At 40.7% G+C, this 21,576-nt stretch overlaps 1 protein-coding gene across 1 annotated transcript; it reads left to right on the plus strand.

Annotated features, from left to right (window-relative positions):
• Nucleotides 1-608: 608 nt before the first annotated feature.
• On the plus strand, nucleotides 609-15,773 carry LOC123634565 (flavin-containing monooxygenase 5-like). Its single transcript, XM_045546303.1, has 8 exons — nucleotides 609-743; nucleotides 3,385-3,573; nucleotides 4,433-4,595; nucleotides 7,598-7,740; nucleotides 8,576-8,775; nucleotides 12,449-12,798; nucleotides 14,238-14,310; nucleotides 15,416-15,773. The coding sequence occupies exons 1-8, from the start codon at nucleotides 609-611 to the stop codon at nucleotides 15,771-15,773; spliced, it is 1,611 nt and encodes a 536-aa protein (XP_045402259.1).
• Nucleotides 15,774-21,576: the final 5,803 nt, after the last annotated feature.

Consider the following 21,576-nt stretch of genomic DNA (forward strand, 5'->3'; position numbering starts at 1 on the left):
CTTGGAGTTCTCTTTCAGATACCTACATGGCTTGGTCTTTACATCCTGCTTAAATGTCCTCAGCAAGCCCTTTCCTGATCATACTATATAAAATAACAGTCTCCCTCCCGTATTTCCTATAACCTCCACCCCACTTCATTTTTTTCTCCATAGTGAATATCATCATCTGGCTTATTACTCATCTCAACAAGCAGATAGTAGCAGCAGGAGGAATTAAAAGTCAGATTGGGCAAAATCTGCATAATGAGAGGTTTTCCAGGTGTGTGTGTGTGTGTGTGTGTGTGTGTGTGTGAATGTATCAGGTAGAAGAAGCTATCAAGAAAGAAATGTAAAAGTTAAGTAATATGGCCAGAAACATTTTAAGAGTCAAAACCTGTATTTAAAAAAATCTACTTAGTAATCGAAAATAAGAAATCATTGTGTAAGGTAGGATTGTCTGTCACTCTAAGAGCCTTTGAAAGGCATAAAAGCTTTGAGTAAGAGATTCCTTAAACACATTAACTTGCAATTTTAGAAAAAAAAAAAAACTAATGCTCTTGGATTATAGGAAAAAAATACATGGCAATAAAAATCTGATTTTGTATTAGTGCATCCTCACACCAGGTACAATGCCCGGGAAAAGAATTGCGGTGATTGGCGCCGGGGCCAGTGGATTGGGTGCCATTAAGAGCTGTCTGGAAGAGGGACTGGAGCCCACCTGTTTTGAAAGAAGCAATGACATCGGAGGACTGTGGAGATACGAGGTAAGTTTGAAGAGTCTTAGGCTTCTGTATGTATGGTGACTTTTTTCCCATATCTGAGAAATAGGAATGCAAGGATTATAGCACTGTTTGACCCTTCAATTACCAGCATAATAGTAATTATTTTTGTGAATGCCCGTACCTGTGTGTTGGATCCCAATCTCTCCTCCCCAAGGAGATGTTCAGTCGATCCTCCTTCCTTTTGGAGTTTAGCTTTCTGAAGGAGGAAAGTGTGCTTGTTCTCTATGCTGCCTCCCCTCCCACCTTAGTTCAACCATTGCTGCGTGATGGACATCCCGGCACCTCCCGCACACTGTTCTCATTGCTCTTACCAACATCGTCAAATGAAACGGACTTTCTGTTCTCCATTTTCTTGCTTTGTCAAGGGGATTTAAAAATGTTAAATCACAATGCCTTCCTAAATCCTTGCCCCTGGCTTCTGTGATTTCACTGCCTTTTCTTTCCTATTTTTCCTTTTCATCTTTTTCTACCTGGCCTCTAAATGTGCCTACTTGTGGCTTTATTCTCAGTCTTCTGGTCTTTGAACTTTTTGCAAGTTCCTTACGTCACCTCCTTATGCGCCTTTGGCTTCAGTTACCACGTATATGTTGATACTTGATCTTTAGATCTTTCCCTTCAGCGTAACCCACCCCCCAACACACACACACACACACACACACACACACACACACACACACACACACACTGGGGCAACTAACACTGGCCATCTCACCATCAAACTCAAATCTCAACAGCTTAGCACAATGACAGTTGTTTCCGGCCTGGATCATGTCAGATGTGATTAAGTGGCCCGTCTCCAACTTAAAGTTACACCCCTGGACCACAGGGGCTGCACGTGTTCTCGGAGGGGGAGAAGAGGGAAGGGGGAGGCCTACCGACTGGTAACTGCCCAGGGTAACCTAGAGGTGGAGTGGCTGCTAATTTTGCTACTCTCTGGGATGCCTCACCAACCCCTTGTTGACTTTTCAGATCTTTCATCATCTGTGTGACTAATTCCCTGCGTTACATTCCCCGTCTCCAGTTAAGAGTAGTTTCCACGTTCTTGGTCAGGTCCTGACCGATACGGATCCCTCTCCAGGAAAGCTTCTCCGTCCCCCAGCCGATGCCAAAAGCACCCTGTGCACACACCACCATTAACCTCTGTCACACTGCAGGTGATTGTTGACCTCCTATGAACGATTGTTAAAGTATTTTAAGTGAATCCTTTGGTCTTCACAACAACCCTGTGATGTAGGCGAGGACTGACTTACAGATGAAGAAATAGATTCAAAAAAATGATGTGATGTCAGGTGCCTTTCTCAAGCTGTGCAATCATATATTTCAAAGGTCATATCAACATATTACAAAATACCCCATCATGTCGACTGATTTCACTGATGTTCATATTTTAACCTATCACTTACAAAAAATGCTTATTGTATTTACAGGTTGTTCTTATCAGGAGAAGTATTTTTGTGTACAACTACCTCAGTACAATGGGTTTTATTTTGAAAAGTCCTCTCCACTTTGAAGAAGAAAATGCACTCTGTGATTCATTCTTAAAGCTGATATATTTTAGCAGGAATTAGATGTCATATTTTTTGGCTTCACGTTGAGAATATTCATGGCACATGCTTCACCAGCATTACATCTAAGATATAGAAAAAAATTATTAAAATTCCCAAAATTGTGTTTTATGTGTACGTCTATTAATGTATTTGGGGCTATAATAAATTCTTCTAGGAGAAAACAACATATTTTTAGTCATGGTGTGTTTTTCCTTAACCTTAAATTACTTAGGTATCTAGCCTTAATTTTTAAAAAAATCAAGAATGCCCTCTAACACACAGAACAGATATTGTATACTGGATGCACTGCTACTATAATGTGGAAAATTAAAATAATAACATACTTCACAAGACTAGGAAATGTAGGTGAAAAACTCTAAACTTATGAAGTACTGCACTGTGGTAAAACACCATCCACCCATGTGTCTGTCTACAGGTAAACAGGTAACATACACAGAGAGAGCCTCAAAGACGGAGAGATTAAGACCAGAAGGGTGTACACCAAAATACTGAGAGTGATCATCATTAATGATACTCTTCACTGTAATTTCCTATAAAATTGTAATAAATATGTGCTGCTCTTATAATTAGAAGAAGTGATCATTTAAAAAAAGAAGAGAAAAAAGAAAGTCTAATCTAATCAAGATCTCTGCTCTTTTCTCCCGGTCACTACACACGGCCTAGGACCTCCTGGGTGTCCCTGCCCAGGACGCTCCTGTCAACCTTCAAGCCCCTGCCAAGCTCTGGGGCAGGGGGCTGCCCTCATCTTCCTCTGCTTCTTTTCACTCTCTGGCGCTCTACGTACGTTTTCCTCTGTGTATCCTTTCCATTCGTCTTTTCATGTCCCTCTGTCTGTTCCCCACCAAATCATTTTTTTCTCTTTTCAACCACTTACCACATGGTGTCTTATCTCTTAGTAAAGGCAGTGGGAAATTGACTTTCTTTGAAAGAATCCAGCCCAGGAGCCCCATAATTTGATGAATTGATTAAAGAGATGATGTAAAGAGAGTTCTTTTTTAACTATTATTTCTATATTTTAAAGGCAATAAGTGTCCTTTTTTTTTTTTTTCTTGTAGGAGACAACTGAAAGTGGCCGGACAAGTGTCTATAAATCTGCCACCAGCAACACTTCGAAGGAGATGACAGCCTACAGTGACTTCCCTTTCCCTGACCATCTCCCCAACTACTTGCACAATTCCAGGATCATGGAGTACCTCCGGATGTACGCCCGGCACTTTCACCTTATGAAGCACATTCGGTTTCTGGTAGGTGGGGCAGAGGCCACCGAGCACCCGTGGAACCTCGTGGTAGAGCAGAGAGCCGAGCAGAGCGAGGTGCAGCGAGGCCTCCATTCCTCCTGCGGTGACCCCAACACCCCGGGGTTCACTTTTCGTACAACTCCAGTGAAGTCAGCAAGAGCTTTTTTCCTCACTTCCTTCAAGGAAAAAGCATGCTGGGTTGGCTGAAATACAAGACTGGAGTCTGTGTTAGTCCGTTTTACGTTGCCATCAAGGACATGCCTGAGGCTGAGGGATTTATTAGTATAAAGAAAAGAGGTTTATTTGGCTCATGGTCCTGCAGACTGCGCAAGAAGCATGGCACCAGCAGCTGCTTTGGTGCAGGCTTCAGGGAGCCTCCAGTCCAGGTGAAAGGCAAAGGGGGAGCAGGCGTGTCACACGGCTAGAGGAGGAGCAAGAGAGGCGGGAGGTGGTGCCAGGCTCCTTCAAACAACCAGCTCTTGTATGGACTAATAAAGTGAGAACTCACTTGCTATTGAGGGGAGGACATCAAGCCATTCATGAAGGATCTACTCCCGTGACCCAAACACTCCCCACCGGGCCCCACACCCAACACTGGGGACCAAATTTCAATGGGAGATTTGGAGGGGCCAAGCATCCAAACTATATCAGACCCCTGAGGTTGACTCGCCCCACAGCTGGGAACAAACCAGACTCTGGCTCCCTTTAAAGAGGCCCCGGGAGGGAAACCAAGTCTAAAGGAGCTCTTTCATGGAATCCCAGAGGAGAGGAGCTATAACCAACCGAATCCGTCAAGGCCAGGAGTTCTTGGAAAGGAGGGCAACCGTGCAGAGTGGTCACGAGCCTGAGTCTGTCTCGTTCCCAGTCGAAGGTGTGCAGTGTGAAGAGGCGCGCTGACTTCTCTTGCACGGGGCAGTGGGACGTTGTGGTCGAGGCAGAAGGGAAGCAGGAATCCCATGTCTTTGATGGAGTTATGGTGTGCAGTGGCCTTTACACCCATCCCTCCCTGCCACTCCGGGACTTCCCAGGTATGTCATTCACAATGCTAAGGCTCAGGTTTTGTGGGGTTTTATCATTGTTGCTGTTACTATGCTCGAAAAAAGTTTATAACTCTGAAAATCATCTTATTTTAACAATAAATATTACCTTTTCTGATTGTAAAGTAATGCAGGCTCTTTGAATGTCCATGCAAATAATATAAATGTTATAAAATTGAAAATAATAATTACTAATATCCCATCACCACCACTTCTGGGCTATTTTAAGAGCAAAGTCCTACATTTTACCACAATTGGAAGGTTGTTTTGTGTTGGTAATAGTTTGGAGTAAATAGGAATATCAAAGTACAGGAAATATTTTAAGATTTCGCTTTATTTCTGAATGTGTATGTGTATACATAGTATGACAAATATAGATAGCTATGTGCTAGTGTCACCATGCTTCTTAAAATAGACTGCAGGTGGGGGGGGGAATTAAAAAAAAATAGACTGCAGGGCTATTGTTTACTATTTGGAAGCTTAAGCACCCTGCATATAAGGAATGATGCAGGCATGATTTACCTGCACCAGGTAGGTAAGCTGTATACTCAGTCTTTTTGAAGAGGACGAAACCTTAGACTCTTTGGGGGTTCTCAGAAGATGCTGGACTTCCCTCATTTCCATTGCTATGAGTGTCTCTGTTTCCCAGTGGATAAGAAGACAGAGAAGGTTATAATTGGTCAAGAAAGGTCTATTTTTTATTTAGTTGGTTAATTAGAGATTTAAACATTGCTATATTATTCGTTCAACACTCATTCAAGAAATGTCTATTGAGCATCAACTGTGTGCCAGAGGCTCAGCGGAGAGCAAAACAGACAAAACCTCTGTCGTCATGGAGTGTGGAAGTAGATGGAGAAAGGCAAAATGGGATAAATATGTTGAAGGCAATAATTCTTAAAGAAAAACATTTAGCAGGGAATGGGGAGGGAGGGTTAGCAATAGGGGCTTGTGTTGCAAGATTAGATAAGGTGTCCAGACAAGGCTTCAGTGAGAAAGGAGCAGTTTAGTAAACATTCGCAGGAGTTGAGACAGCGATGCAGATATATGGGGAAAGCATATTGTGCTGGAGGAATAGCATGTGCAAAGGCCCTGAGGTAGGAGTGTGCTTGATGGGTCCAGTGTGGCTGGAATAGAGGAAGGAGAATGAAGAGATGATGTCAGAAATTAAATGGGAAACCAGATCAATAGGGCCTTAAAGTCCTTCATTGGGACTCTGAGCTTGGACTCCAAGTGAGATGGGAGCTGTTGGGATGTTCTGAGCAGGGGTGGCTTGCTCCCATTCCTTGGGCTGCTGTGTTAAGAAAGCTGGGGAGGAGGATGGTAGTGGAAGCTGGAAGGCCAGTGTGGATGCTCTTCCACTAATCCAGGTGAGAGACGACGGTGGCATGGACTGAGGTGGTAGCAGTGGAGATGATACAGAGAAGCTCCTGGATCCTGGATATAATCTGAAGGTAGAGATCTTGGGATCTATGGATGGATTAGATGTGAGATATGGCAAAATGAGAGGAGTCAAGGATAACTCCAATGCGGTTGACCTGAGCAATGGAGTCGCCATTTCCTGAGCTAGAGAAGGCTGTAGGAAGAGCAGACTCTTTGTGCATGAGGGAGAGATTGAGGAGGCCACGGGCTGACAAGGCCCCAGAGATGCTCATTGAAAGTGGGACAGAATGGAATGAAATTCAAAGCTTTCAAAGGAGACGGTTAAACTTATTTTTCAAGCATTTACTATGTCATAGGAGCATATCGAGGGATCCTTATACCATTTCTATGCAGTAGATAAAATAATTTCCATTTTACACATTACAAATGTAGCTACTAGTGAAAGAGCTAAGATTCATAGGTGTGTTTGACCTTAAAGTCTCCTCCCACATTGACTCAATGGGTTCCTGTTGGAACAGAAGAGAAACATTTTCTCCTGGGGAAAAGGAAGCAGAGGCAGGGTGGATGAAAGCACACTAACTTTTAGGTGTTCGGGAACTCAGCTAAGATCCTTGTCATTTCATACATATGAGAAAAAAAGGTTATTTTCGGGGAGTGAGAGGGATCACAGTGAGGCCAAGGAGGGGGGAAATAATTGAAACAGCTGCAGTAAGAGAATTGATAGCGCGTCCATCCTGCGCACCGAATTGAACTGGGCAAAGATGGAGTTTGGAATCAATTAGATCCATGCCAGGAGTTCACTAGACAAGGATGAAAGAACTGTTTCCAAGGGAAAGCTGAAATTTTAGATCAGATTCCGTAAGGAAAGTGATGTGAAGGACTGAACTGCAGTCGGGCCTGAGCAGGGCTGTCCGGTGTCACAGAAGGAGGAATGGAAGCCCGTCTGTGCAGAACTTTGTATCGTTTAAACGCTGAAACACTGGACAATCAACCAGATTTTATGGCTTTGCCATACGAGGTTTTTCTTTAAGTCAGAGAAATTCTTTTAAGCAAAAATAAGAAGTTCTTACATCCTCTCAGCTGCAGACCATGTGGGTAATGTTGGAGTGTTTATCCCCAGTAGGAGAACAGAGGGAGAGCGCAGCAGGAAGGCTGTCCTGGGCCCTGGAAGCAAAGGAAACAGCTAGACAAAATGCAGCTCGGGTCGGGAAAATGAGACAGGGAACTGGATCCGGAGCAGTGGTGGCAAATAACATGGATGACGGATGAGGAAGATGTATTACTTAAATAAGAGCTGAGCTCTGTGCCTTGAAGGCTTGGCAGGATATAGATAACTAAAAAGGAGGCAGAAATGAGATATCTGACTTTCTCAGAAGCCTAGGGTTTGTTTGGACATGGAACTTGCAGCCTAGAACAAATCTGTAGGAGGTTTCATTCTGCCTGATGATGCTGGGCAGACCCACCTCACGGAAGTGGGATCAACAGACCAGCAAATAAGATGTTTAAATAAGACGGCCTTTGAGTTCAGTAATAAGCTTTCGAATATGCCAGCAGTCTAAACAAATTAAATAAAATAGTGAGCAAGGCCTGAACAATTCTGTTCTTGCCCACAGGGATCAAGAAGTTCAAAGGCCAATACATCCACAGTTGGGAATACAAGAGTCCGGAGAAGTTTCGAGACAAGAAAATCATTGTGATCGGCACTGGAAATTCTGGAGTTGATTTGGCAATTGAGCTCAGTCATGTAACTACACAGGTTTGGCTCCTAAAATTCTCTGCCCCTCACTTAAACCTGTCCACCGCTGTGAGATGTGAGCATGGCATGAAATGCGTGTAACTTGTTCCCCAACACGCACACAATCCTGATTGTTAATTACCTCTTCACACTGTTTTCTTGGTAGATATCTTGGAAATACACAAAATACAAAAAATTGAAAATGGAATAAAAATGAAGACTTCAAACTTTAGTGACTGCCATATTGTTTCAATTTACCAGAGAGTGCAGTTTCACCAGCTCAGCTAAGGGTTTATAAAATGAACATACCCGAAAACCATTTTTCAAATTTATTGATTTTTCATTGACATGACATTTGACACCATCTCCCAGCTCTGACCCCTTCTATATTTAGATTCTAGGGATACAATTAATGAAGTGTTCTAGATACTATGCTACTACTATAATTAGCAGCTGGATGGGATTTTATATGTCAATTAGTTGATGTCTAATCTTCTTGCATTATTTTGTTTTCTCAGAATTTGAAACTTAAAAGATTGTAGACAGCAAACACTGCTTTGGAGGAAGTTCAGAGAGCCAGTCGGCGAGATCCAGAGGGAGGCCTGGGTAGATCTCTGGACCTATATGCAGTGTGTGTGGTGTGTCTGTATGTTTGTGTCTATCTTTGCATGACTGTATCTGTCGGTCGACCTGAATTTGAGAAGAAGGAACACTTCAGGCTAAAACGTTAGGAGAGTTTTTATCCATTTCTCATCCTGAGCCAAATAAGAGATATCTGAAAAGCTGAGGAAAGCATCCTACGAAAGGAAATATACTGTGCGGCAGTTATTTCTAACATATTTACATTCTCTCCTAGGTGTTTCTCAGCACAAGACACGGTGCATGGATTTGGAACCGGGTCTGGGATGATGGGATGCCCATGGATGCTGTCCTCTTTACTCGCTTTAACTCCATTGTCAACAAGTTTTACCCTACATTCTTAATGAACAGATGGGCAGAGAATAAATTAAATGCTCGCTTTAACCATGAAGTTTACGGTTTGCAATCTCAACACAGGTATGTTTTAGAACTTTTTAAAAATAATTTTGCCTCTGTCTTTTGGAGTCAGCAGGTCAGACTTGAAAGGTAGAGGTGGTTTAGAGTCCATGTTTACCACCTTAAAAGTAGACTTCAGGTATCTTAAGAGAATGCGAATTATTGTTTTCTTTCTCATGCTTCTTTGGACCATTCTACTCGCTTACCTTAGAGGAAGGAAATCAAGTTGCAGGATTATGACGGCAGCTTCATCTGTCTCCATCCTTCATGATCTCAGGCTACTATTCACTTCTTTAGCCTCAGAGTTTGATGGAGTGGACAAGCAGCAGATGATGTATTATGTCATAGAAATCAGCTACATTTTCCCAGGCCAAAAGAAACAATCAGGAATCTGTTAATATAAAACACTAATAAGGGAGATTTGGGAGAGAGGGAATCCTTTGAAATGCAATACATGCTTTCTTTGCCTTGAATAGAACTCTGGATTCAGACAACTATGATTTGAATCCTGACTTCACCATTTACTATCTATGTGATATAATTAAATTTACTTAAGTATTTGTGCCTCTTTTTCCTTATATTAAAATGGGACAACATTAGCACCAACTCAGAGAGTTGTTTTGATCATTAACTAGGAATATATATATAGTTTATACTAGCATCTAGTGCATTACAAATACTCAGTAAGCTTGTGTTGTTTTCTATTATTAATTTTATGACTGTATTAAAACTATACTTATGGAACTTTAATTTATGGAGGTGACTGAGTGACAACATAGAGAGGTCAATGACATTGAAAAAATTTACATTTCCGGAGAAAAGGGGCATGCCACATCACACAAGGTCATAGGGGGAGCCCCAGGGTTGGTCAGGCAGAAGCAAGAGCAAGATGGAGAAGTCAACGAATCAGCAGTAAGGATGGCGAAACAGGAAGGAGACAATTTCAGGAGGGAACCATCAAGCATTAAGTGTGGTAAAGCAATAAATCTCATCTGAACACCTTTTGTGTGTTCCTTATTATACAAGTAGGCAGTATGTGAGTTAAAAGAATGAACCCATCCACTTCCATGCCCCAAAACTCAAAAAAAAGCTAAGACTCATCAGGAAGTTTGCTGAAAATAAATGAGGAAAGATTACTCAACTTTTCTACAAAAACAGTTTTTGTATATATCTGAAATGCAGAGTGGTCTATTCTGGACCTCAAAAAATACATAATAGAGCCATAAAAAAATCTTCTGCAAAAGATAGTGAAGATGATGAAGGTAGACTGAAGGTCTGCTGCATGAAGACACAGTAGAAATCTGCAGATATGCTGGGAGTGAGGAAAGAGGCAGGAATAAGCATGATGTGTTTAAGGAAGAGCAAGAAGTCCAATGTAGCTAAAGTATTAGGGGGGAAAAAGTGGTAGGAAATAAGAGAGGTAGGATGGGGCAGGTCACATAGGGCTTTATAGGACCAGGGCATGGTGGAGATTTGGGTTTTTATTTTCAGTGATATAGAAAAACATTAGGGAATATTTTATATTTTAAAAGGATCATTCAGGCTGCTGAGTAGAGGAGAAAATGTAAGGAGTCAAGGATGGCAGCAAGGAGATCACTAATGGTATTAAATTAAATAATGCTGATATATATGTATATATCATATATATGTTCTCAAAATAAAATGGAAATCAAAATATGATCTGATTTTCCTGTTCCAATATGAATACATGGTCAATTAATTTTTAAAAACTTTCCAAAGAATTGTTTAAAAGAAGCTAGATATTAATGTATCACTGGTATAAGCTTTTATGCCACATTTCAAAATCTTCCCTTTGCATATAATAAGCATTAATAAATATTACCATTCAGATAAATACAGAATGTTTATTTGGCAAAAATTTATAAAAAGTACTGAGGTTGTACAAGTTTGCATTCTCACCAACAGTGTAGAAGAGTTCCCTTTTCTCCACATCTTTGCCAGCATTTGTTATTTTTTGTCTTTTTGATAATAGCCAACCTAACTGGGGTGAGATGATACCTCATTGTGCTTTTGATTTGCATTTCCCTGATGATTAGTGATGTTGAACATTGTTCCTTAGATTTGTTGGCCATTTGTATGTCTTCTTTTGAGAAATGTCTGTTCAGACCATTTGCTTAGTTTTTAAATGGATTGTATATTTTTTTTTTTTTGCTATTGAGATGTTTGAGTTCCTTATATATTCTGGATATTAATCCCCTGTCAGATGAGTAGTTTGCAAATATTTTCTCCCATTCTGTAGGTTGTTGATTATTTCCTTTTCTGTACAGATGCTTTTGAGTTTGATATAATCCCATTTGTTTATTTTTGCTTTTGTTGTTTGTGCTTTTGAAGTCTCATTCATAAAATCTTTCCCCAGACCAATGTCCTGAAGCATTTCTCCTATGTTTTTTTCTAGTAGCTTTATCATTCTGCATCTTACATTTAGGTCTTTAGTCCATTTTAAGTTGATCTTTGTATAGGATGAGAGGTGGGGGTCTACTTTCATTTTTCTGCATATGGATATCCAGTTTCCCAGCACCATTTATTAAGGATACTGTCCTTTCCCCAATGAGTCTTCTTGGCACCTTTTTCAAAAATCAGTTGGCTTTAAACATGTGGATTAATTTCTAGGTTCTGTATTCTGTTCTACTGGTCTATGTGTCTGTTTTTATGCCAGTACCTTGCTGCTTTGGTTACTACACCTTTGTATAATAATATATTTTGAGGTCTGGTAGTGTGATATCTCCAACTTTGTTCTGTTGCTCAAGATTGCTCTGGCTATTCAGGGTCTCAAAAAACTAAAAATAGAACTACCACATGATTCAGCAATTCCACTACTGGGAATTTATTCAAAGGAAAGGAAATCAGTATATCAAAGAGACATCTGCACCCTCATGTTTATTGAAGCACTATTCAAAATAGCCAAGATACAGAATCAACCCAAGCATCCAACAACAGATGAATGAATAAAGAAACTGGTATATTTACACTATGGAATACTACCCAGCCATAAAAAAGAACGAAACTCCATCATTTGTAGCAATGTGAATGGAACTGGAGAATGTTATGTTAAATGAAATAAACCAGGAAGAGAAAGTTAAACACCACAGGTTCTGACTCATATGTGGAAGCTAAAAAAAAAAGGCTGATCTCATAGAATTAAAAAGTAGAACAGAGGATACTAGTGGCTGGGAAATGTAGTGAGAAGGGAGAGAGAGGGATAGATTTGTTAAAGGATACAAAATTACAACCAGATAGAAAGAACAAGTTCTAGCATTCTAAACCACTACAGTATAAGGACAGTTAGCTATATTACATAGTTTCAAATAGCTAGGAGGAGGATATTGAATGTTCCCAACACAAAGATGTGATAAGTGTTTGAGAAGATGGATATGCTAATTACCCTGATCTGATCACCATACATTATATGTGTTGAAACACCACTATGTACCGCATAAATACGTACAATTATTATTTTTCAATTAAGAAAATATAATTTAAAAAAAAACCAAAGCTTTCGTACCCCTGTAATATTCTGAAATTAAAAAAAAATGAATAACTAAAAAAAGAATTGAGGAAAAGAAATCTTTTGTAAAACCAAAATATGGTTTTTTCTTTAAGCATTTTCTTAGCTCAATGCCTTTCCAAAAAGACTTGTTATTATTTTTCCTGAACTTCAAATTTTTTTCTTCAGATTTGTGAGCTATCATGCTACTTTCAGTGATGATCTGCCCAATCACATAATTTCTGGAAGAGTTCTGGTAAAACCAAATGTGAGAGAGTTGACTGAGACATCAGCCATCTTTGAAGATGGCACAGAAGAGGACATTGATGTCATCGTCTTTGCCACAGGCTACACTTTCTCTCTCCCATTCTTGGAGGATGACTCAAAAATCCTGGACAGCCAGTACTCCATGTTTAAATTTGTATTCCCTCCTCAGCTGGAGAAGCCAACACTAGCTTTTATTGGCATCTTGAAGCCAGTGGGAGCCACCATTCCCACTTCAGAACTCCAGAGCCGATGGGCTGTACGTGTATTCAAAGGTATGTTCGGACCTTATATGAATATTTAGAAAAGGTAGCCATCAGGTGGTGTGATGTAAGAGGCATTGCAAAGGTCTTCTGTGGCAAAACATCTCTGAAGTTAAAACTTCTACAGTGTCTGAAACCCTGCCATTTGAGATTTGTTTCTTCCTTGTTTCATAGCTATTTATTTACTATTTAGGATTTCTGTATGAAAATGAAAAATAAAAAACTACTATCTTAAGTTATTATCAAATAACAACTTACTGGCAAATAATTCTTTAGAGCATTACAGAGATGTATAGTATAGGAAGTGAAAGCAGTTGGGGAAAGGAGATCTCAACCTGAATATAGGAGAGAGATAACACTTGCACTGTCTCCCAATGTTTCTATAATCATCCTGGAGTGAGCTAAAATCAAAGGGATTAGTTTTTCTCAAGTGTTCGTTCAAAACATAAAGAGGACAAGCAGGTAAATATGGCAGTCACTGAGCAACTGGAATAGCAGTACAGCATATTTAAGGGCTTTATAATCAAATTATTAAAAAATTAAAACTCAGGTCCACCATGTACTGGCTGTATAACCTTGACATGCTACTTTACCTCCACAATTTCCTCATTTGTAAAAATGGGGAGACTTATATCTACTTTACAGGGTGGTAAGAATTGACAATTAAGCACCTTGACTTTAGTAGGCATTTAGTGAATACTAATAGAATGAATGGAGATTAACCATTGTTGTGATCCTTTATTAATTGTTTTTTATTTTACTATTATTGTAAGCTCAAGAATGAACCAGTTAAGAAAGATTCAAAATCTACCTTTATGAAATGATTCCAACATCTTGTAATAGTTCTGCTCTTTTATCTCCTTCTCTGTCAAACAGTTTTCCATATTTTCCTGGTACATTCTGTTTCTCAAAATATAGGATGTCATCTGTCTTAGGAAGGAAGGAGAACTGTAGGAGGGAGCCTTTTATGAGTTAAGATGGGAAATTAGAAATAAATCTCTGTTCAGTGAAAACAATCAGGAGATATTGAGTTCCCATTAATGCTACCATCTATGTTTGTAAACTAAGTCATAACATAAATGAATAAGCATGACTCACTATTGAAAGGAGAGCCAGAGTGAATACTCTGTTAATAAGACCACAAACACACTAATTTGTGACTTGTCAGTTGGGTGAGACTCCCTTTGGTTCCCTCTTCTTCATGGGTGCTGAGGTCTGCTAATCAAGACGTGGACCCCTCAGATATGTGACAAGGACATGTGTCTGCATTGGCGAGCATGTGCACCTGAAAAACAATGAGTGGAGGGCATTCCAGAGCAACTCCAGGATCCATCCCCTCCACACCTGTGCTACCTACTCATGCTGTTCTCTGCCAGATTGAACCTATTTCCTCCTGAAACCCCATCTTCTCAATAAGAAAGCCATGTTCAAATCTGGAATTTCTTTCCTAGGAGTGAACAATCTACCTTCAGTGAGTGGCAGGTTGGCTGACATAAGAAAGAAGAGAGCAAAGCTTGGAAAAGAGTAAGAAACCTTTTTGTTGTTGAAAGTCAATTGAAAGTGTTTAGGCAGAGCTGTTTGCCTACCAAGTATCCTTTGTATTTTTCCCATCATAAAATCTGGGTAAATTTTTTTAGATGAATTCTCAAATTATCAACTTTTATATTTCGTCGTAACCAAGCATAATATCATATATGGAATGTTTTAGGGATGAAATGGAAACAGAATGGTCCACCATGGAAACTTCAGAAATTTTTTAAAGTCCATGGAACAGCAGATACAGCATACAATTTCAAATTTATGATGGCCTTAGAGATTTAAGGCATCTGAAAAGTTAAGATGAAATGAAGGATAGTTTCATTCTTTTAAGGAGTTGGAAAGATATAGAGAAACAAGTTGGCAAATCACTACAGAATTCAAATAAAATTCTAATGTGAGGTCAGAAGCTTGTAGATTGTGCCAAACCTTCTAAACAGAAAAGTATTCTCAACAACTGGAGTTGGGAATGTATTTTAATTCTATTAAACAAATATCTGTTGAGAATCTACAAAGTGAATGTCACAGCATGTTCCCTAAGATCAAAGGGCTGACATCGTAAGAACAGTCAGTTATCCAAGTAACGCTGGTTTAAGGTGAGCCAGGAATTGCATTTCAGTAATACTTAAAATCAAATTACTGCCACACATACCTGAATAACTGGCCTGTACAATACATATAGCATAGATCTCACCACTGATTTACCAAGAGGAGATCATATCCTTAAGGAGAACCAACTGCATGGCAAAAATACAGAATTTAGGAAAGGGAAAAAATATTATTGATAAGACCAAAGTCTTCTGAAACCCACCTATTACTATCCAAAATCCCTTCAAAAGCTTTGAGGGGCAAAAATACACCTGCATGAATATTTTGTTTAAAACCACTGAGACCTGGGTAGCTGAAAACAAGGAAACTCATTTCATCCCTTACTTTTTGGGGAAATCATCAATGGCTTAGTTGCTATTAATTTTTTCCCCTATAGATGATCCCCTCACACAAAGTCTACCCAGTGTTTGGAGGAAACTGTGCTTGCAGGGATGGAAGTCATCATCTGGCTGGGGGTTTCTGATTTTTCCCTTTCTGGTTTCAGATTCCTGAATAATCCTCTGGATACACTCAGGGTGCAGTATGTGGATTACATGGATGAAATTGCCACTGAGATAGGAGTGAAGCCCAACCTGCTCTCACTCTTCTTGTGGGATCCAAGGCTGGCCATGGAAATTTTCTTTGGACCATGCACACCGTACCAGTACCGCCTCCAGGGGCCGGGGAAGTGGGCGGGGGCCCGGGAAGCCATCATGACCCAGAGAGAGAGGATCATCAAGCCCCTGAGGACTCGCGTTGTCACCTGCGACCAGCGTCCACTTTCTGTGCTGTTTTGGCTTAGAAGTATATGTGGAGCCGCCCTTCTTTTCTTTGTTTTCACTTTGGTCATTGTTAAAGGATAATCCTCCTATGTTCCTCGTTATATTAGAGGCCCACAGTGGCACACAGTAATTAGGAGTCTGGGTACATGCAAGTGTTTTTCCTCAATTCAGACTAGACCAGTGCAGTGAATTGTCTAATATTAATAATTCCAAAATTTCCAATACATGAATACTTTGGCAAAACTGAAGATTTGTTTAACACAGTTTTCAAATGAAGTGGTGTGTATAAAACTTTACTTTTGGAGTGCATATTTAGTTTCTAGAACATGACAAATGTTCTCTGTTACACCAAGTATTCCTAGGCCTCTCTTTATAGTAAACACACAATTTGTCAGCTACTTACAATCAACAAGTTCATGGTTTGCATCAAAGCATAGGCTAAGAAAAAGTATCTCTTCAAATGATCTAGAAAAAGTTAACATGAAAAATGTCATCAGAAACCCTTTTCATGAGGGCCACATTCTATGAATCGTGAATATTGAGGTAACAGGCTGTTTCCAGCATCTTTGAGATTTTGTTAGGGTATGGGCGGTGGCATGGAGAGAAAAAGGGAATAACAGAAGTCAGGAACTATATATAATTTTGTATCCTATTAAATCTATCAAAAATACATAGAATAAGTTCTATAGTAAACATACAAAATTCTGTAAGAACACTCAGGAGAATGATAAGCAGATATGGGTGAAAAGAGCAGAAGATATTTGCAACATTTACAAACACTTTAATAATTAATCAGAGAAATGATGTATTTAGTCTCTAATTCAATCACTCTTTTTTTTTTTTTTTTCTTTTGAGACAGAGTCTCACTCTGTTGCCCGCGGGCTGGAGTGAGTGCCGTGGCGTCAGCCTCGCTCACAGCAACCTCAGACTCCTGGACTCAAGCAATCCTCCTGCCTCAGCCTCCCGAGTAGCTGGGACTACAGGCATGTGCCACCATGCCCAGCTAATTTTTTCTATATATATTTTTAGCTGTCCATATAATCTCTTTCTATTTTTAGTAGAGACGGGGTCTCGCTCTGGCTCAGGCTGGTCTCGAACTCCTGAGCTCAAACAATCCGCCCACCTCAGCCTCCCAGAGTGCTAGGATTACAGGCGTGAGCCACCGTGCCCGGCCTAATTCAATCACTCTTATCACCAGGCTATGTCTTTGCCTAGTCCTGATATTCTATATAATAGTTTGTTTTTTTATCTGAACCATATTACTTATTCTTCCACTTACTCACAAAGTACTTATTGAACAACCTGCTGTGTGGGACACGGTGCTAAGTGCTGGGAGTGACAGGCGCATTGGGCACCATCTGGACTTGTGGATTCAGCACAGCCTGTGCACTGGCCATGCCCATCGCAGGTCTCCAGCCTTTGACCTGGCCTCTCTCTAAAGCTTACTCATGTCACCACGTGCTGTTTATCGTGTTCAAACCTAGCGAAACCAAACTCTGGTGGTTCACCCTAGAGACGAGCTTCTCCATCTCTACAAATGGAAACTCCACCATTCAGTCTCAAACCAAAAAGTGTCAAGTCTCTCAATTCCTCTCTCTCATATTTCACATCCAGGCTCTCAGCAGATCTTGTCACTTTGCAAATAAATCAAGAATCTCCTCATTTCTCAACATCTCCACTGCTACCCCCCGCATCCCTGCCACCATCTTTGGTCTGCATCCCCACAGTCGTCTCCTCACTCGACTGCTTGCTTCACCCTTAATCCCCATGGTCTATTCTCAAGGTGACAGCCAAATGCTATTTTTAAAATGTAAGTCAGATTATGACACCTCTGCCCCATACAGCCAATGGTTTCCACATCACTCAGAGTAAAAGCCACATCGTAACAATGGCCTGCAGTGAACTCATGATCAGTGTCCCCACTTCTTTTGTGATCTCATCTACCACTGCCCTCCTCCATGTCCATCCCTTGAACAAGCCAAGCCCACTCCCACTTCCTGGCCGCGGTGCTCTCCATCCCCCTTCCAGGAGCAAGTTCCCCCTGAATATCCGCACACTCACTGCCTCCCCACCTGCAGGTGTTCTCTCAGGTGCCATGGCACGCCTCCAAACAGTCACTTCCTTCCTCTTTAGGCTGCTTTACTTTGCCTCCTGTCACAACACTTACCAAGCGTTATTCTTTATTTTTTCCCATCTCCCTCTTCAAAGTGGCAGGGACCTTTACTGTTTTGTCTAGAATAGCTCATGGCACAAACTAGGTGCTTAAAAGATGTCTGTTGAATAAATGAAAACGTCAATATCATCCCCATCCTCCGAGAGCTCACAGTGAGAAAAAAAAAAACAGCCACATAAACACACAAATAGAAATTGAACATTGATGCATCTGTCTATAACAAAAATAAGGACAAAGTGCTGGTGGAATTCAGAGGAAAGAGCAAAGAACTCAATGGCGGGAAATGAGGAAGAATTTGCAGAGATGAGGAAAAGTTGACCTGGATCATGAAAGATGTTTAGAAGTTTTTCTAGGGGCTGGGGGGAAAGAAGGGCATCAACTATGCAGTGTGTGGGTGAGTGGAACAGCCTGGAAGGCTGGAATGGGGGAGGGGTGACAGGAGGAATTGGGGAGTTGGAGGAACCTCTGCTCTCTGCAGAGATCCTCACTCCTTTGGTTCATCTGAGCCAGAACCACAGCCTCCCGCCCCTGACTTCGCTTCCCCTTCCGGTCCTGATCCTGGTCTCCCTGCATCCAGCCCCTCCGCACACACATGACATCATCTCCCAAATTGCCACCAGACTTGAGTTTCTAAAAATTCAATCTGGTCACCTCATTCCCCTGCTTAAAATCTAATGTACTGTTTATTGTTTATAGAACTAGGCTCAAGCTTTTTACCTTGCCTATTAAGTTTCTTTTTATAGGTTGGAAATGAAGTGAGAATTTCCACCTTTATTTCGTATTTTCTTTACATCAGTCCAGAAGGGCAATGCTGGAATTCAAATTTGAGTCTGGTTCATATTTCAATTGCCCCCACATCAACACCCCACCAGCAGTCTGAGTACATCTGGGGAGACTGTTTATCACCATGTCCCCTCTTCTTCCACATTGCTGTAGACGCCATCACATGAGGGTAATTCCAAGCAAAGAGGAAGCTTTTTTTGTTTTGGGTTTCATTGTGGTTTTTTTTTAGTGGTGTTGGTCTGATTTCTCACTGACAAATGGTCCACTCTGACATGGTTCTTAAATTTCAGTACACGTCATAATCGTCTAGAGAGCTTTTAAAAACACAGATTGCTGTACTCTCCCCCCAGAGATGATGACTTGGCAGGTCTAGAGTAGGGTCCAAGCATTTATATTTCTACAAGTTCCAAGGTGATGCTGCTGTTGGGGACCACGCTTTGAGAACCACTGCCCTGCAACAGCTGCAGCCACATGGTCAAACAGACTACTTCCGAATCCATGTCATACGTCCATGGGAAATGGATTCAGCTAAGAATGTGAAAGCATGGAGGTTTTAGACAGTGCTCACTCTGGAGCAATGGCGTGGGCAGATACAGACATGGCAGACACGAGACTCTGGGACCAAGGAACAGCCAGGTCACCACCCGCTTTAGGTGAGGCAAAGACCTCGAGAGGGACTCTTCCTTGGTCACATCCAGTTCTGCCCGAAGCTGGTCCTGCCCGTGGGCTCATGAGTGGCAACAAAACCCCCTGCTTTATCAGTGTCTACACACACAGCTCCTGCCACAGAGCTCATGCCAGTGGAAGCTTATAATGAATACTTGTGCCCAAATGATCAGGTTCCACTGAGCCCAGATATGCTGGAAGGGTTCAGTGTTAAGGGAAGGCACTTTCCCTGTATGTGTCTTGCCGTTTGCTTATCCTGAATCTTTGATGGTGTCTATTTCAAAGAAACAATAATTGCACAGGTATTAAAATTTTTTACATCAGATAATACTTTGAACAAAGTCTTTCAGAGGCCAAAAAGTTTTAATATACTTTCATCCTCAGGACATGAAACTGATATGTTAAGCTGTCTGGCCTGAGGCTGCACAGTGAATCACTGGGTGTGGAGATTAAAAACCCAGAACTCTTAAGAGTTGTATCTTGTGCTTGAAACAACACAGTTCCCCAGACACAGTCCCTTCACTTTTCTTGAAAAAATTACTGAAAGAAACTTTAAAAACTAAGAGCTTGAAAATTTAAAAAATTAGGATATAAGACTGGAATTTTCTCTGAAACCATGTAAACATAGAAATATCTAATAATTATTGCAGTTCCGAGCAGTTCCGAGCACAATACTGAACGCAAAGGTCAACGTTATTTTCTGGAAGAGCAAGTTACATAATGATGTTGGTTTTAAAAAATAATCATGGAAACCTGGATCTAAAATCTCAAACTATGTTAACATAAATTGAGATGGAAGGGATGAAGAGAGACCAAACTCCATATCTTAATGGGGGGTACCAAAAACATCCCATTTACTTGTGACTACACTGCAGTACTTCTGAGACCCCCAGGGAGTGAGGAGTGTTTCTGATATGGCCCTGCTTCTACCGTCTATGCTCCAGAACCAGGGCAGTTCTGTATTTTCGGTTAATCTCCTCGGCCACACCTGAGATGGGCTTTTGGGACTCTACCGTCCTTAGTTGCTAAGCAGTGTTTTCTGTCTATGCTCTACATCCATAGATGTTTGGCAGTCCAATGGTCATTTTTAGTCTCAAACAATGACAGTCTATGTTAGTCTAGACAGATTGCTCTATTGTCAGTACAACTCTGAAAATTTTGGTTTCTTATCTGTTTGGATTCAGCCAACTCCAAATACCAATAGCCATAGCCACAGCCTTTTCTATACATACTTTTAAAATCTGCTGTATTTCTTTTCTTCCTCCCACCTGTGCTTCTCCACCCTGACACACACACACACACACACACACACACACACACACACACACACACACACACTGCCACCTCCCCTGTTTCTCCCTTCTCTCCCCGACTCCTGCCTTGAGTTACCTGCAAGTTCTTTGATCCCATCAGATATTAATGGGATTGCAATACCTTGAGCTATTTCGATCCACTGAAATGATTTCCCAGGCACCACTGCCATGGCTGGACCTTGACACTTTAATCTACTCACAAGCTTTAACAAGGGATGGGATGGCTGTACCCTTATTTTGATCTTGGTCCTAGGGGTTAATTTTAATCAACCATTGTCACTCAAAGGCCTTCCCAATTTCATATTTTACTTATTGGGTTAAGAAGCAATTGCCTCTTCCAGTTCTGTAAACCCTCAAAGTTTTGGATTCTCTTTCTTTCTTTCTTTCTTTCTTTCTTTCTTTCTTTCTTTCTTTCTTTCTTTCTTTCTTTCTTTCTTTCTTTCTTTCTTTCTTTTCTTTCTTTCGTATTTGCAAACTGGCCAACTCTTATCAGTGCTTATTTCTTTCTTGCAATACTGAACTAACAGCAACTAACATACACTTCTAGCATTGTCTTCTAACTTCTTTCTCTACAGCCTAGAGCAGGGGTCTACAAACTTTTTATATAAAGGGTGAGATAGTAAATATTTTAGCTTTGCATGCTATAGAGTCCTGCAGAAACTACCCAACTCTGCCAGTATAAAACAAAAGCAGCCATAGACAGTATTTTTTAAAATGAGCATGGCTGAGTTCCAGTAAAACTTTATTTATGAGCACTGTAATTTGAATTTTATATAATTTGTTCATGTCATGAAATAGTATTCTTTTGATTGTTTTCAATGATTTAAAAATGTAAAAATCAATCCTAGCTTGCAGGCCATATGAAAACCAACAGGAGGCCAGATTTGATCCGTGGGCCATAGTTTGCTGATCCTTGTTCTAGAGTTAGAAGTCACTACATCATTTGCCT

Source organism: Lemur catta, chromosome 3 (genome assembly GCF_020740605.2).
Source record: "Lemur catta isolate mLemCat1 chromosome 3, mLemCat1.pri, whole genome shotgun sequence".
Lineage (NCBI taxonomy): Eukaryota > Metazoa > Chordata > Mammalia > Primates > Lemuridae > Lemur > Lemur catta.